This window comes from Trichoderma ghanense (genome assembly GCF_004382785.1).
Source record: "Trichoderma ghanense strain CCMA-1212 chromosome Unknown scaffold_7, whole genome shotgun sequence".
Lineage (NCBI taxonomy): Eukaryota > Fungi > Ascomycota > Sordariomycetes > Hypocreales > Hypocreaceae > Trichoderma > Trichoderma ghanense.
In genome coordinates, this window is record NW_027395670.1 from 875,904 (window position 1) to 890,399 (window position 14,496).

The window sequence follows — 14,496 nt, forward strand, 5'->3', positions numbered from 1 at the left end:
CAGTGGCGTTGTCATAGAAAACAAACGAAAAAGAACCTTGTCTCTGAATCCTAAATCCATGCCCAGCGCATATCTAAGGGGCCTTCTATACGCAGTATCGTACACAACCCCCACTACCTCACTAATACACCCATCCTTGGCTTCTGCCTCCTTTCAAATATCGTATCCATCCCACACTGATTCTCATCCGTACCGTTTTCCTGAAAAACAATGGTCCGTGCTTGGCAGCTGTGGCTTTCGCCTCGTCCGCAGCGCTCGGTGATCGCTTCCAGCTCGCACATCTACTCCAACGACGATGCTGCGCTATTTGAGTTTCTGAAGGAGGAGGATGGCCGATGGGTGGTGAGAGAAACTCACTACATTGACAATCCCTTGGTGAAGAAGGGGCTGTCCGGCCCGCCGCTGTAAGGACGTCTAACCCCCTGAGATTACATGCTGATTTTGAATAGGCACATACACTGGAAGCAATCCGAGTACTTTCAAGTTGAAAAGGGTGTGATAGGAATCCATAGGGATGGAAAGGAGATTAGGGCCACCAAGTATGACGGCGTGATTGAGGTGCTTGCTGGTACGAGGTGAGTGTGTTCCTCTTCTTCCCCCCTTTATTCCTCCAAGCCTTCGGCTACCTTCAGCTCTCCGTTCTCTTGGTGTTCAGTCGGCCTTGTGTCTAATAATGACTTATAGGCACAGATTTTGGTCCCATCCTTCCAACCAGGAGGACCTAGTCTTCAAGGTGTGGGCCGAGCCTCAAGGCTTGGAAAACAGCTTTGACGAAAGGTTCATCCGCAACCTCATCGGGTACCAGAGAGACTGTCACTCTGCACAATTGGCGCCATCAGTGTTTCAGCTCATGTTGATAAGCTATGATTGCGCGACTCTTGCCACACCACCTTTCTGGATGCCTCTATGGCTTCTTGGATCAATCCAGTATATCCTGGCGTACTGGGTTGGGGGCTACTTGCTAGGGTACGTGTGCCAGCCCACGGTCTATTGCTTTTGCTTGTCATACACTAATATGGGTCGCGTGCTAGATATAAGCCCTCATATCCGGAATATTACAAGGAACGAAAGGATGAGAAAGCAATTAATAAAAGGTCATGACCATGGGAAGACGTTGGGATTAAACCAGCTGCAACCTAATCAATTAAGACAACTAAAGAGCGCTCAATACCGTTAGAAACTCATTTGAAAGAAGAAACCTCTAGGCATATCAAGATATAATCCCTCGTTCAGTTCACAACCTCTTGTATGAGATCCTCCAGACGAGCAAATGACAACTCAGCCATTGTCTCATTCCATAGCTGCTTGCCTATCTCTTGTGCTTCGGGCTTGTAGATGATTGGGGCCATCCTATCATCTCGTTAGCCAACAACGTCCACCTTCTGGTACTTGACAGGGAATACTCACGGCCGTATCTCTCCATCTTCGGTGTACTGTCCATGAACTTCTTCTCCAAAGCTAACAGCGGCATGCACAATGGAGAGAGCTCCGATAGAGCTCGGCTTTCCAACTATCCGTCTGAAGCCATTCACCAGGGCGCCCGTAAGAGTGCCATTCCCATCTCTCGTGAGAGCCGTTCCATAGCAGAAGCCTGGGTTGACGGCATCAATCGTGACAACAGACGCCGGTACTCTCTTGGCCAGTTCCGTCAGGTAAAATTGACCGAGGAGCTTGCTTACTCCATATCGCTCTTGCATATCCCATTTCTCGGCCTTTTTCTTGAAGATGGGTAGAATGGGCCGCGATTCTTGCTCTTTGAAGTTGACCCAGGCCGCCGTATCCGACGAGACGAGAACCAAGCGGCCCGGAGAAGCTCCCGGTTTTGGCTTCAGAGCACCTAACAGGAGGGTCATCAGAAGCATGCTCGAGAGATAGTTGATCTGGACGCATTGCTCGTAGCCAGTGGCTGGGTTGAACGTTTCTTTGGCCTGGAATAACCCGGCGTTCAAGACGGCAATGTCTAAACGGTCCAGCACTTTTGCTCTATCCGCAAATTGCGTGATGGACTCATATGACGAGAGATCCAGATTCCAAACCTCAATCTCTTCTGGCGCGGCTCCTGTGTCAGCGAGCAGTTTTTTTCGAGCAGCTTCGCCCTTTGGCTCGGAGCGCACAGCAAGAATGATCTTTGAGAGCCCGAGACGTAAGAGCTGGCGAGCTGTCTCCAAGCCGAGGCCGCTGTTGGAGCCAGTGACGATGGCGACTTTGCCGGAGAGATTCACATCTTGGGCTAGGGGCGGCGTCCTTCCAAGCAGCTGACGATACAGCCACTGCGACTTGCTGGCCTCTTTCTCAGGCGTCAGAGAAAATTGATGAGGCGCCATAGCTGCGACTCGAGCGGATGCCGTTTTCGAATGTACGAGGGGTTGGGTAAAGGTTGGGCAGATGGTGGGAGGTATTGCTTGCTTGAGCTACCCAACTAGCACCTGGGATATGGCGAAGGGAGGAAATGTGCTTACGGCCAACAGCATTGAAGCTTGGCCCTGTCTTCCAGAGCGGGGGAATTACGTGTCCGAGCAAGTCCGAGTTGGACAATGCGGTTGCACAGGTGACACAAGTGATGTAATGTGAAGATTACCAACGAAGAGAAGCAACTACCAAATGACAAGCTCCGATGCTTCAGGTGGCGTTGATTGGTGGTGCGTACCGGGACAAAGAGGTACAGTAGGTAGTCGCATGAGAGGAGGAAGCCCTCACTGATCCCGCTCAAGACTTGGACGGAAGTAGATCAAAATAGAATCCGAATCAATGGCTATCTCTAGGTCGCATTTGAATAGGATATTCAGTTCTTTAACCAAATCACGATATAGCAAAGCTCGTCATACAGCAACTTTACCAATCATCTCATACGGGCTGTATCGCCTGTATAAAGGACGAAAAAGAAGGACCAGTTATCAAGGCCACGGCCGGCACAGGAGAAGGGACTTGAATGAAGATGGCCAAAGAGCTGTTGCGTGGACGGATATTGCCGCTTGTGTCGGATATCCAAAAGTAAGCATCTGCACTCTGCACTGGCTTTACTTCTTGGGGCATATACAATCCGGATATACGTATGTACATCCTGCTGTGCGAGACTACCCATACATAACCATTGAGTCAAGGAGTCGCTGCATTGGGAGGCTCGGACTTCGGGCTTTCTACGCCTACGCCGTATGAAATCTCTCCGGCCGGTGCGAATACGCCCCCACCACCTTGTCCGGATCCCGAAGCCTAGCAAAGCCTCGATTGACCCCCCTGCCGATCAGGCACGTATCCGAGATGCTGTTTATCAGGCTATCGGATTCCTTCTACTGCGTCCGGCTGAGGTTGTGTAAAACGAGATAGAGATAGTTTGTCGTATAAGGCACAGTGATCACACGCCCCCTTCATGTAAAATCGAGCTTCACATGTTAACATGAGGATGCAGGATGTAGCTGGAGCCTACAAGGCGCATTCGATCCCGTCGGCCTCATTCAGGCAAATGAGCTGAAAACGAAGACTACAGAGAGGTTTCAGATGTTCTGGCCATCAGGGCGTCTAGATGATTCAGGCAATTCCTACAAATGCTATTCGAGGAGAGGGAACCGCTCAGCGCGGTGGCCCGTGGCATTTGGTGTCAGCCGTGATGACTCTGGCAAGCCACTTGGTATAGAGTATGAATAAATAGTCGTTACGAATAGCTCCAGCCATGAGGCACGGACAGAGTGCAGGCCAGGCTCATTCGTTTCTGTTTCATACGCCTTTTGTTCATCCACTTCTTGGCCAAATCACGATGGTAAGAACGTGGATTCTGTCAATCATTGCTTTCATCGGCGTCCTGGGGAATGCTGCTGCCCTTCCGCAGGACTACGGCGATTTGCCTACAGTCGATCTGAAGCCTCTTCTAATTGACCCGATTCGTAAATGGTCATCCAATACAACTGTTTCATTCCCTAACTCGCCTGCTTTCGAGGCTTCAACGGAGCGCTGGACAATCGCCGACCCGCCCACTTATGTCGCTGCTATACGGCCCGGAACAGAAGAAGATATCAGCAAAGTCGTAAGTGGTGCAAGCAACTCAGCTACAGTCCTCTCAACGAATGGTCAACGGCCTGACAGCATCTAGATCAATCTTGCCAGATCGAGGAGATTTCCATTCTTGACTCGTGGCGCCGGCCACGGCTATTCTGCCAGCTTGGGAAGATTCCAGCATGGCCTATCTCTGGATCTGAGTCAATGGAAGTCTCTCAGGATCGACAAGAAGGCCCAGACGCTCACCGTGGGACCTGGTGTGACCTTTGCCGATATCTTTGACCCTCTGTTCAACGCCGGATTCTATATCCGTAAGCACCACTTCCACTCCTATGCATAACCTGAACTGGCGCGACTTACAATTGGATAGAGACTGGCAGCTGCTCATGCCCCTCAATGATTGGAGTTACCATCGGCGGTGGCATTGGAAGATTAATGGTATGTCCCTCTCCGCGTTCCGCTGTACAACCGCAACCAGGCTATGCTCTCGTATTCATGCATCTTGCAACCACCACAGGGCAAATATGGTCTCTTGATGGACGCACTTCAGTCCGTCCGCATGGTTGGAGCCGATGGCAAGGTGAAGACCGTCTCTGCAACTTCTCACCCTGATCTGTGGTGGGGAGTCCTCGGTGCTGGGGCCAACTTTGGTGTCATTACGTCTGCTACGTACAAGCTTCATCCGCTGGTCAACAATGGAGACGTCTTCCTTGCCGACTTCTTCCTTCCTGCATCAAGGAGTCGGGAGTACTTTGGTATGGTGGAGGCCCATTACAGCAATGCCTCTGCCAATGTGGCTCAGATTGTGATTGGCAGCTGGAACAGAACCACCAACTCGGTAAGTCTCGCCTTATGCCCGTCATCACCATGAGAGTCTCGGGATATTGACCGGACCCTCAGGTTCAAGTTGGTGGCAACTGGGTCTATTACGGACCCGAGGAAGAGGCTCGTAAGGAACTGGCCCCGGTATTCAACCTCAACGCGACCTCAGTTACCAGAGTGGTCAAATGGAACCAAATTATCAACCGGTCGGGTGGCGGCTTCGACAAGTTTGTTTGCCAGCCCAATCAGCCGCGGTCTCTCTTCAGCCTGAACCAGAAGATTTACTCGGCCGATGGCTACCAGCGCGGCTTCGAGAAGATTGAGAAGTACTTCCATGACTATCCCGGTGGGCGAGATACGACTCTGGTCTATGAGATTTTTCCCAACCAGGCAGTGGCTGCTGTACCTGATGACACGACCGCGTTCCCTTGGAGGGACTTCAAGGGCTTCATGTAAGTAACTCGTGGACGTTTCTCCCTTGGCTCTCTTCTGCTCTGCTGCTGGATCGAAGCTGATGATGATAGTCAAACCAACTTTGCCTGGGCCGCTGGAGACGAAGTCACAGCAATAGCTTCCAACAAGCTCGGGGAGGAGCTGCGCAATGACTTCGCTGCCACGTCGGGATACTCCGAGCAGGCCATTTTCGTAAACTATGCCCGTGGAGATGAGCCTATTGAGAATATTTACGGCAAGCGAAAGCTGCCTCGCCTGGCGAAGCTGAAGAAGAAGTATGACCCGTCCAATCTCTTTGCTTACAACCATCCTCTTCCTACGCAGTATCCATGAGGGTTAAGAATACTTGAATACTGCACAGTGTTCTAGAACGACGGGCCAGAGCATCATATGATGCCTTGGGACCACTCCAGAGTTAGATAGGAGTTGCATACACGTGGGGGAATATGCGTTTGCTTGGTACAATCCTTGGGAGGATGATTTACACATTGTGTACGAGACAATATGCGATTTCAGATAAACCCACATACAATCTTTTGCAAACGTCACCTGAGCTATCGGATGTTAAGATCAGTTCTCTAGCAGGCCTCGGCTGTAGTATTGGCTTATACAACAAGAAAAGCTCCATTTCCATCTCAGCGTCTATCATTGATTTCCACATCCAAGGACGCGACTAAGAGAGAGACTCTAGTAAGTCCTCATTTCCATCATCCAGAGGCTCATAGTCTTTCCACTTTAGACCCTCTGGGACAGTTTTCCATTGCATATCCTCATCCAGCAAACCTGCCACTTTGCCCCATTCTTCTCTGACTGCTGCAGCCCTGCTTTCGCTTCTGGGGACAATATCGGCTACAAACGGCATGGGCGATATGAAGAGGCCATCCTTTATGTTGTCCACGTCTGGAATGATCTCTTGCCCTGTTTGTTTATCCACCTGTCGCTTCAGGTCAAACGCCCAGAGCGTACGAGCAATGGCCAAGAAGAGCGACCGGTCGGCAATGTGCATTCCTTGACACAGTCTTCGGCCGGCGCCAAACACAAAGTGATCGCGCTTGGACGGATCAGGGTTGACTGCTGCTTGTGCGGAGTTTTGGTTGTCGCCTGCCCAGCGAGCGGGATTGAATCTTCGTGGATCAGGATGTTGCTTCGGATCATTGTGAATCGCCCTGTAGGTCCATCAGCGAAGAACAGGCCTCCCTTAGGAAGCACGTCAGGGTCCTTGGACTCACCAAACATTCAGTATGAGTGCAGAATCCTTGGGGATGTGGTAGCCCATGTACGAATCGTCTTGGGTGGCAGCATGGGGCACTCCCAGAGCAGTAGCCGGCATCCAGCGCAAGCTTTCCTTCATACACGCGCGGATATAAGGCAGATCTGGAAAGTCGTTTAGATCAGGCATACGATTTCCGCAGACACGGTCAATCTCCGCTTGAGCTTCTTTGGCAACGTCGGGAAAGACCAGCATCGCCTGGAAGAAGCCGATTAGAATGACGGCCGTCGTTTCAGAGCCAGCTTGCAAGAGAGAGCCACTCAGATAGCAGCCAAGCTCATCGGAGAACCCATGCTCCTTTTGCGCGCGAAGTAGGTCAATAGCGCAGCACGGCTGTTCTATCTATCAGCTTGCTGAACATCTTGACTTATAGGCTCAAGGTATCTTGCCTTTGCTGTACCGCTCTTCAGCTGAGTCCGAGCGTTGATGAAGTGCTTCATGAACAGCTTCATCTCTCTTTTGTGGTATTCTCTCCCCATTCGTCTGACAGGGAGGAGAAAGTCTGGCAAAACTCTTGCAATAGGATATAAATCGAGGAGGGCGGCAGACTGCAGCCAAAACTTCGGTCAGTCGGGCCAAGCGTAGAGAACTCTTATCAACTTGCCTGACTTCCAGTCAGCTTTGACAGCTCTTCAAAGTTCTACAAGCAGCTGTAAGTCAATGTCCCCATCTGAGTGATTGCATACTCCAACGAACTTCGAACATCTCCAGTAGATTCTCGTCGTTACTCTCTAGAGTCCGGTACCCGAAAGCCATCTGTGTGGTCAAGGAGGTTGTATATCGACGGATATGGTTCAAAAAGTCGTTGGGACTCTCAAGTAAGCCCATCAACATGGCTCTCACTTCAAGGTCTTGATACGGCACATAACTGCGAGAGACCTTTACGCTGAGTACGCCATGCGCAAGCTTTCGGACCATTTTCCAAACGGCATTGTTTCCCTAGCTTTATTTTAGCCACTCAGTCAACCTGCAAATGATCATTTCACTGCGGCCATCATATCCAAGGGCAGCAGCGAAGAAACCATACCATGAACAATGGCCGATAACCGCCACTCATAATCTCCTGTCCCATATAGAGCTCTGGCCTCCCTGAGTAGATTGAACTACGTTTGTCCAAGAGATCTTTAACCGCCACATCTGATGACAATACAATGGCTACTTTGGTTCCCAGCATAAGCGAGTACACGGGTCCGTACTCCTGTGCCCATTTCTGAAACTGCAGATGGGCATTCTTGGTGGGCATTTGGTGAAGATTTCCGATCAAAGGCAGAGTCGGCGGCCCAGGAGGATAGTTACTCGGCCGTCGCCCGATTTTGCTGAGCTGCCACAGCAGAAACGTTACGAAACCCAAACATATCGCTACCCAGGGCTTGGGCATACTTCCCGTCATTGAGCTCATTGCATCGAAAGTAAATTACTCCACTGGCAGAGTATGGCAATTCAGTATGGGTGGAATGTCTGTCAAGGGTCGGCAGTAGAAATATCACATGTAGAGGTAGTGTAAGCACACGTAGCAACTCTTCTACCATAAGTTCATTCCATTCCCACAACCTCAATGCTGCGGCAGTCCAGTCTGCATATGTGGAGGCCGTCTTCGAATTAGGCAGCATTGACATCCTATCGAGCCTTGGCTTGGCCAGCTGAAGGCATGTGTAACTCCCTCATTTAGGCTGTCCTCCCAACTGACAGAAAGCAATGTCTATCTTTAGCCCCTACGTGCTTTGCATGAGTTCACGGTGAAAATACTCCGGATTACCGTGTGACAGACGCCATTATGTGGTGTCACTATACGCGCAATCTTATCCTTTTCTTTATGGCAGTAAGGCCATGCTTTATGTACAAAAGACTGCCAACCGGAGACAATGTTCCATTGCATAAGCTCATTGGAGATTCGGAGTTGGCCCTAAATTTGCCGGCCCGTGGGCAAGTCTACATGCATCCTGTCTTCAAGGTTGCATCAGGTCGATCAAGGCCAGGCCACGGATGCACTTCCTCTCATCAGAGCCACCCCAGCCGTATGGGGATGACAATCAGCACCCATGAGGGAGCTATAGCCAAAGGAAGTAAGAAGGTGCACATTTGAGCCACAAGATGATGCGATATCTGGAGGGTGTGCATTAGGAGATGGTTGGCCTCGGCTCCTAGGATAACCATGTGGCGAGTTTTGACAACTGAGCGAGTAGCTATTCTATCCTCCAGCTGTATGTCTGGAGCTGATAAACACCCGTTCAGTCACTGAGAGGAGATCTCAAGTTTCGTGATATTCCTCAAAGTACTGCTCGCGTTCAGTGTCCAGTCCAAGCCATGAGTCGCGCCAAGAAGTTCGCTCTAGTTACAGGGTAAGCACGCGATAATCTACATGTACCTACGCCCACTGGGTCTCCCTCACTGAGGTTTATGCACAGGTGCGGAAAAGGCGGCATTGGCGAAGCTCTTGTTCAAGAATACACTCGGCGCGGCATCTTTGTTATGGCAACTGTGCTTCCTAATGAGAACAGCGATCATCTAACGGCGGCGGGAATCACCTGGTTTCCTCTGGATGTGACAGATGAGGAGTCCGTGATCAGCCTCAAGGAAAGGCTGTTTACACTTACTGACGGCTATTTGGATCTTCTGGTGAACAATGCGTAAGTGTACCTCACATCATTTGTATCCGTCGCTTCTGACATGGAATAGTGGCATATGTATGAAGGCCCATGACTTGGTGGAATGAAGCGACACCATATTGACTACTTCCTGGGATATCACAGGCTACACAATGACCGCCATCGATACTGATGTTGAGGCAGTCAAACGAATGTTTGAAGTCAACGTCTTTGGCCCAATGCGAATGGTTCATCATTTCCATGGTATGCTCATCCAGGCCGCTGGGACTATAGTCAACATTGGGTCTATCGGCGGTGTCGTGCCTTACATGTACGGAGGTATGGATCTTCTCTGCAGGCATGTCTGAGTCGTATATATGCTAATGAAATGAAGCCTCTTATAACGCATCCAAGGCTGCCCTTCACCACTATTCCAACACTCTGCGACTTGAAATGTCACCATTCGAGTAAGGCTCCCCGAATGGGGAAAACATGCGCCAAGACCGGTTTGCTAATCTTCAGTTGACGTAGTGTTAAGGTGCTTACGGTAAGATCATTACGATCGATTGTGTGGACCTGAAGAAACGCTGACTAGAGCCACAGGTCATCTCAGGGGAAGTTGGCACTAACATTCTCAAGAACGACGTTCACAGAAATCTACCTGAAGGTATGCCACTTCCGAGTTTCCAATGATCTCCATACAAGGCAAGGCACTAAGACTGATCAGGGTCATACTATGAGCCTCTGGCAGATGAGTTCAGAAATCACGTCCAGAGGACGCCCAGTGAGTGGCTATAATGCAGTTCCAGCTCTTCTTGATTGGATAAGCTAAGACATTCGTTTTCATAGAGACTACAAGTAGGTTTGAGTATGCCTCAAATGTTGTATCTCAGAGCTTGAGGTTATCTCCCGTTCCGTGGTTCTGGACTGGCAGTGCTACTGGAATCATCCGATTCTTGGACATGTTCGCATGGCGTACAATCTGGGTAAGCATGTTCTGGGAATCCGGGGACTCTAAAAGCAACTGGCGGTGAACTAACGAGTAGTCGTACGTAGGACTTCCTCTTCTATCGCGAATTCAACTTGAACAAGGTCAGGGAAGCGCATCTCGCAAAGAAAAAGAACGCATGAACAGAAATGATGGAAATATATCTGCTATTATACGTAAATTAGAGAGGTCTATTGTCAAATAGGGATACGCTCAGACAATGCTGTACATTTTATATATGAATATCCACAGCTTGTGCGGTGCTGATAATAGAGTCTGATAGTGAAAGAAATAAGAAAGAAGACAGCTCTTTGACTAAGAGAGGAAATACACGGAAGATGATGTGTTCATTCTACACCTTGTACCTAGCTATCAAGCCATGTATGTGACTAGGTTAGACCGTACTTTCAAGTATGATCAACTTCTATATGTGATGACTTGCCTCACGAAGATTGAAAACTGATAATACGGTTTCATTTAGATCTCTTGGAGTCCGTGTTAATATTTGTATACCATGTCATAAGCCTTCTGCCATCCTTGATAAGTTTTGTCTATGCGATACAAAGCATCATATCTACACGCCTCCACCCTCCTTTATCGACCTTCATAGTACGGCTGAAGCTCATTCAGCTCTTCCTTCAGCTCTTGGTCATTAATGACAATGGGTTTGCAGTCGAGCAAAACCCACATCATACGACCCGGCAGAGTGCCCCCGCCGGTGATGTTGTGCCATTGATGAGCACTCGCACGCTGAACGCTGACATCGCCCTGCCGCATAATCCGGGACTCGCCCGAGTCAAGAATCAACTTGAACTCTCCCTCAATGACAATGCCATAGTCGAGCGAGACAGCGCGGTGCATGGGGGAAATCACGTCGGGGGCAAAGTCAATCATACGGCATACCGAGCCGTTGTGAATATGCAGGGGAGGCTGTGGGCAATTAGTAAATGCAGAATAGAACAACATCACGGGCAGGGTTACTTCGTACTTCATTCTCCTTGGCGTATTTGAGATCGACATCTCCGTTCATCTCGACGGGAGTCTCCTTGGTTGAGTAGATGATGTTGGCAAGAGCTTGCTCATTGCCAATGATGCGGTGATGGTCACCGCAATCGGTCTGAATGAAAACGCCTTTGCCCTCGGCGTTGTGGCCAGTGATGTGTCGGACAGTGCGACGAAGGCCTGGGGCTGGGAATGTGCTCACATAGCCCGCACTTGTACGTAGGAGCTCAGATTCTTGCTGGTCTTGTTGCTGGTCGGCCATCGCTGCGTCTTGAGGTGCTTCGTCTTGAGGTCCTGATTCAGCAGAGAAGAAAATGAATTGTATTGCTTTAGTTGGCAGAAAACAGTTTAGAGAAGTTGTTAAATAGTCATCATGTCTTCAATCAGCAATTGTACAAAGGGTCTGATTTTCACCATCAACTTGACAGTCAAGCTCTGCCTCTATCTGGATCTAGGAAGCGGGAGATGCTATCTTCCCTCCCGTACTACCGCCTTGCTGACATTCAACCGGCTCGGTGTGCAGCGAAAAAGGCTTCGGCCCGCTATCTACTACGCAAGCTTGCATGGGCACTCACTCCCATTGTTATACAGTGCCATTCATCCAGTTTCCTCGACATGCATGAAGCCAAAGAACGAGGCTGAAGCTGAGATGCCCCAGCCGATCTCTTAAACCAGGATTCTCAACCAACCGGAACTGCTGCAAACAATCTATTGCATGACTCCCCACCCCTCTTTAAGCATGACAAGTAAGCATCGTCCCTCCGTCGACGATGAATCCGCATCCCGTTACATAGCTTGATCTCGGGCTACAGAGGAAGATCACCGCATCTGCCACCTCCTCCGCAGTGGCGATACGGCCCAGAGGGACCATTCCCTTGACCCAACTGTCTATGTCCACACCTCCCTCTCGAGCATTTTGGATCATGGGAGTCTCCACCCACGTCGGGCAGACGCAATTGACCCTGATGCCGTGGGCTGCGTTATCTAGAGCTGGAGAGGATCATAACAACCAACGTCAGTACGTAACATTAGAAAGATGCGCAAATGAGGCAATTGCCGGTCAAGGGACTCGTCATACCCGCATTCTTGGTCACACCGAGCACTGCATGCTTGGCCGCCGTATATTGCACCAGGTGAGGAGCTGCAGCAAACGAATTCCCCGAGCCCAGCGTCACAATCGAGCCGCGAGTTGCCCCTCGGCCCGGATTTTCAGGATCAACCGGCTTGGGATCCTGAAGCTGCATGACGATAGAGACACTGCGAACGAGCAAGAAAGTTCCCTCTACGTGAATCCGGAGGAAACGGCTGAACTCGACAAAGTCTGCATCTGATATGGGCCGGGCTAATTGAACTCCGATCTGTGCATGGATGAGCTTTCGCCACATCAAGGGCGACGGAGTTTCTTATTCAAGGGAACACAGGGACTTACGCCTGCACAGTTGATGCAGTAGTCGATTCTCCCGAAGGCCTCGACCATGTAGCCGGTTGCATTTACCACCGAGACCTCCTGCGAGACGTCAATTTGACACGACTGGGCACGAAAGCTGGCGGCTGTTGCAACGGCTCTGCATTCAGCGGCGACGCGGCTTGCAGCCTCGACGTTCACGTCCGCGATGAGGATGCCAGTAGCACCCTCTTTGGCCAGGCCGAGAGCGCATGCTCTCCCTATTCCACTTCCTTGGTATGTGTTAGCACGTCTAGTGCGGACTCTAGAGAGGCAAATGAGGTAAACATTGCGCTTACCACCCCCTACAATGAAAGCATTCCCGTTAATGTTCATGGCTTGCTTCAAGGATGTTCTCCGTCATGTGGCAATTAGCCTCAAGAGCACAAATTGGGAACCGCGATGTTGGACAGAAGAGGCAATAGTTGCGAAGATGGAGGATTGTGGAATGCCCGGGCATGGAATTGATCGAACGGACCCCTATATATATCTCTCCATCCGTATACAAACCTTCAAGGAGATGATTGACCATGAAGGAGGTACGCATGCAAGTGGTCAATATAGTTAATAGAGTCCAATTACATTCTGAGTCAGTTATAACCGTAAGGTACATCATATTGCATACAGCCTGAAACATGTCTGCTGTGGCAGAACGCTCTTTCCTGAATACACACAGCTTCTTCCATCAGTAGCCATTTACGTTCAAGTTCCAGTCAATGGATTGCCGTGAGCTACTGCATTTGCAAGCTTACCCCAACTGCTGGGCTGTCCCGATGTTGTCATACCATAGAATTTGAAAGCTAGCATTCTTCAGCTCCTATGTAGGACGCTGTGAGGGCAGGAAGAACAACGCTCCTAGACTACGGAACACAGAGGATGCTTCAGGGGATGTTCATCTGCAGATGCCGATACGAGGATCAACCATAAGATTTGGAATCTCCGTGGAAGCTCCTCCACGAGAAAGGCTTGTCGATTTCACCGAAATCCCTGTTGCATCATACAGTAAAAGAGGAGTTTGTGTAGCGGCGATCAACGTCTAATCCCCAGCTCCTCCCACGCTGAGGATTCGCACACCGGATTTCATAGGTCTCACGACATCCGTCCGTACACTGTTTGACGGCAAGGCTTCGAACCCCACATCAAGGGTTAAGTTGTCATATCGTTGGTCATGTCTCGGCAGTCAGCAAATTGTCCGCTTTTACCCCAACTTGAGTAACCCCAGAAGGATCCACGCATTGTAGTGTTGACAGCCTTATCATTGTGAATTTGTCTTGCGAGTGGACCTCCGGCATGCGTCCATTCAACTCGATAGGGTCGACTGTAAACAACTCGTCCGACGACACTGTTTACTGCAGGGCTTATCTCACCTTGCAGCTGATGCAGAATCATGGCCAAGCCAAACAGTCTTCAGTTTCCGGATATGGCAATGATGGAGTGAAGGATACGTAGGAATCTTGGGATCTAGACTTTCTCAAGTGCTGCTGGCCCATCTTCGTATACATCTAGGAACGCCAGGTATTCCCACTCCGCCTCTCCACTGCACAGACGCTTGAGTTGTTCGTCTTCTGGAAGGAAGCTTTGTCAGATTTCAGTATAGTTCCTGATTGTGAAATACGACGAGGCGCAATAGGATCTCGGCTTCTTCACTTAGCATTATCATGATACGAAGGCTTGCTTTAGCTGAAATCCTTGGGCGTTGTAAAAACGAATAGGGCGGTCTGAGTGCCTCGTTGCAATCAAGGTCCCAGGGCTCTAGAAGAGAGAGAGGGGTGTAGTAGAAGTTGGCAGACGAAAGGTAGTGGCAGGTCTAGGAAAGTTAGCTCAGCGTAAGTATTAATATGACATTATCTCTCTTGATCATTAGACCCTGAGGCAGAATCTTCATAATCTTCATCACAACGCTTTTGTTCTTCATCTTCTAGTGACACAAGCTGGGACGATA

General features: G+C 49.9%; 6 protein-coding genes across 6 annotated transcripts; 3 read left to right on the top strand and 3 right to left on the bottom strand.

Moving 5' to 3' along the window:
* Positions 1-210: 210 nt before the first annotated feature.
* On the top strand, positions 211-1,101 carry CCMA1212_006435 (Yanuthone D synthesis protein E; the record flags this gene model as incomplete). The annotated part of the gene is made up of 4 exons (XM_073703657.1): positions 211-404; positions 450-575; positions 685-966; positions 1,032-1,101. 4 exons carry the CDS (start codon positions 211-213, stop codon positions 1,099-1,101), a joined length of 672 nt encoding a protein of 223 aa, XP_073558017.1.
* Positions 1,102-1,229: 128 nt separating this feature from the next.
* On the bottom strand, positions 1,230-2,324 carry CCMA1212_006436 (Short chain dehydrogenase yanD; the record flags this gene model as incomplete). Its single annotated transcript, XM_073703658.1, has 2 exons — positions 1,230-1,350; positions 1,408-2,324. 2 exons carry the CDS (start codon positions 2,322-2,324, stop codon positions 1,230-1,232), a joined length of 1,038 nt encoding a protein of 345 aa, XP_073557997.1.
* Positions 2,325-3,751: 1,427 nt separating this feature from the next.
* CCMA1212_006437 (FAD-linked oxidoreductase afoF) lies at positions 3,752-5,598 on the top strand (the record flags this gene model as incomplete). Its single annotated transcript, XM_073703659.1, has 6 exons — positions 3,752-4,018; positions 4,085-4,301; positions 4,361-4,428; positions 4,469-4,828; positions 4,891-5,264; positions 5,337-5,598. 6 exons carry the CDS (start codon positions 3,752-3,754, stop codon positions 5,596-5,598), a joined length of 1,548 nt encoding a protein of 515 aa, XP_073557775.1.
* A 340-nt stretch (positions 5,599-5,938) lies between these two features.
* CCMA1212_006438 (Cytochrome P450 monooxygenase yanC) lies at positions 5,939-7,914 on the bottom strand (the record flags this gene model as incomplete). Its single annotated transcript, XM_073703660.1, is given in 5 exon segments — positions 5,939-6,431; positions 6,495-6,877; positions 6,895-7,095; positions 7,232-7,474; positions 7,563-7,914. 5 exon segments carry the CDS (start codon positions 7,911-7,913, stop codon positions 5,939-5,941), a joined length of 1,671 nt encoding a protein of 556 aa, XP_073557902.1. The 5' UTR covers position 7,914.
* A 925-nt stretch (positions 7,915-8,839) lies between these two features.
* On the top strand, positions 8,840-10,251 carry CCMA1212_006439 (NADPH-dependent 1-acyldihydroxyacetone phosphate reductase; the record flags this gene model as incomplete). The annotated part of the gene is made up of 10 exons (XM_073703661.1): positions 8,840-8,874; positions 8,941-9,162; positions 9,212-9,219; positions 9,286-9,459; positions 9,515-9,587; positions 9,652-9,667; positions 9,724-9,787; positions 9,848-9,904; positions 9,970-10,106; positions 10,177-10,251. 10 exons carry the CDS (start codon positions 8,840-8,842, stop codon positions 10,249-10,251), a joined length of 861 nt encoding a protein of 286 aa, XP_073558019.1.
* A 451-nt stretch (positions 10,252-10,702) lies between these two features.
* CCMA1212_006440 (2,5-dichloro-2,5-cyclohexadiene-1,4-diol dehydrogenase) lies at positions 10,703-12,890 on the bottom strand (the record flags this gene model as incomplete). The annotated part of the gene is made up of 7 exons (XM_073703662.1): positions 10,703-11,038; positions 11,097-11,487; positions 11,800-11,807; positions 11,880-12,100; positions 12,189-12,468; positions 12,540-12,787; positions 12,854-12,890. 7 exons carry the CDS (start codon positions 12,888-12,890, stop codon positions 10,703-10,705), a joined length of 1,521 nt encoding a protein of 506 aa, XP_073557718.1.
* Positions 12,891-14,496: the final 1,606 nt, after the last annotated feature.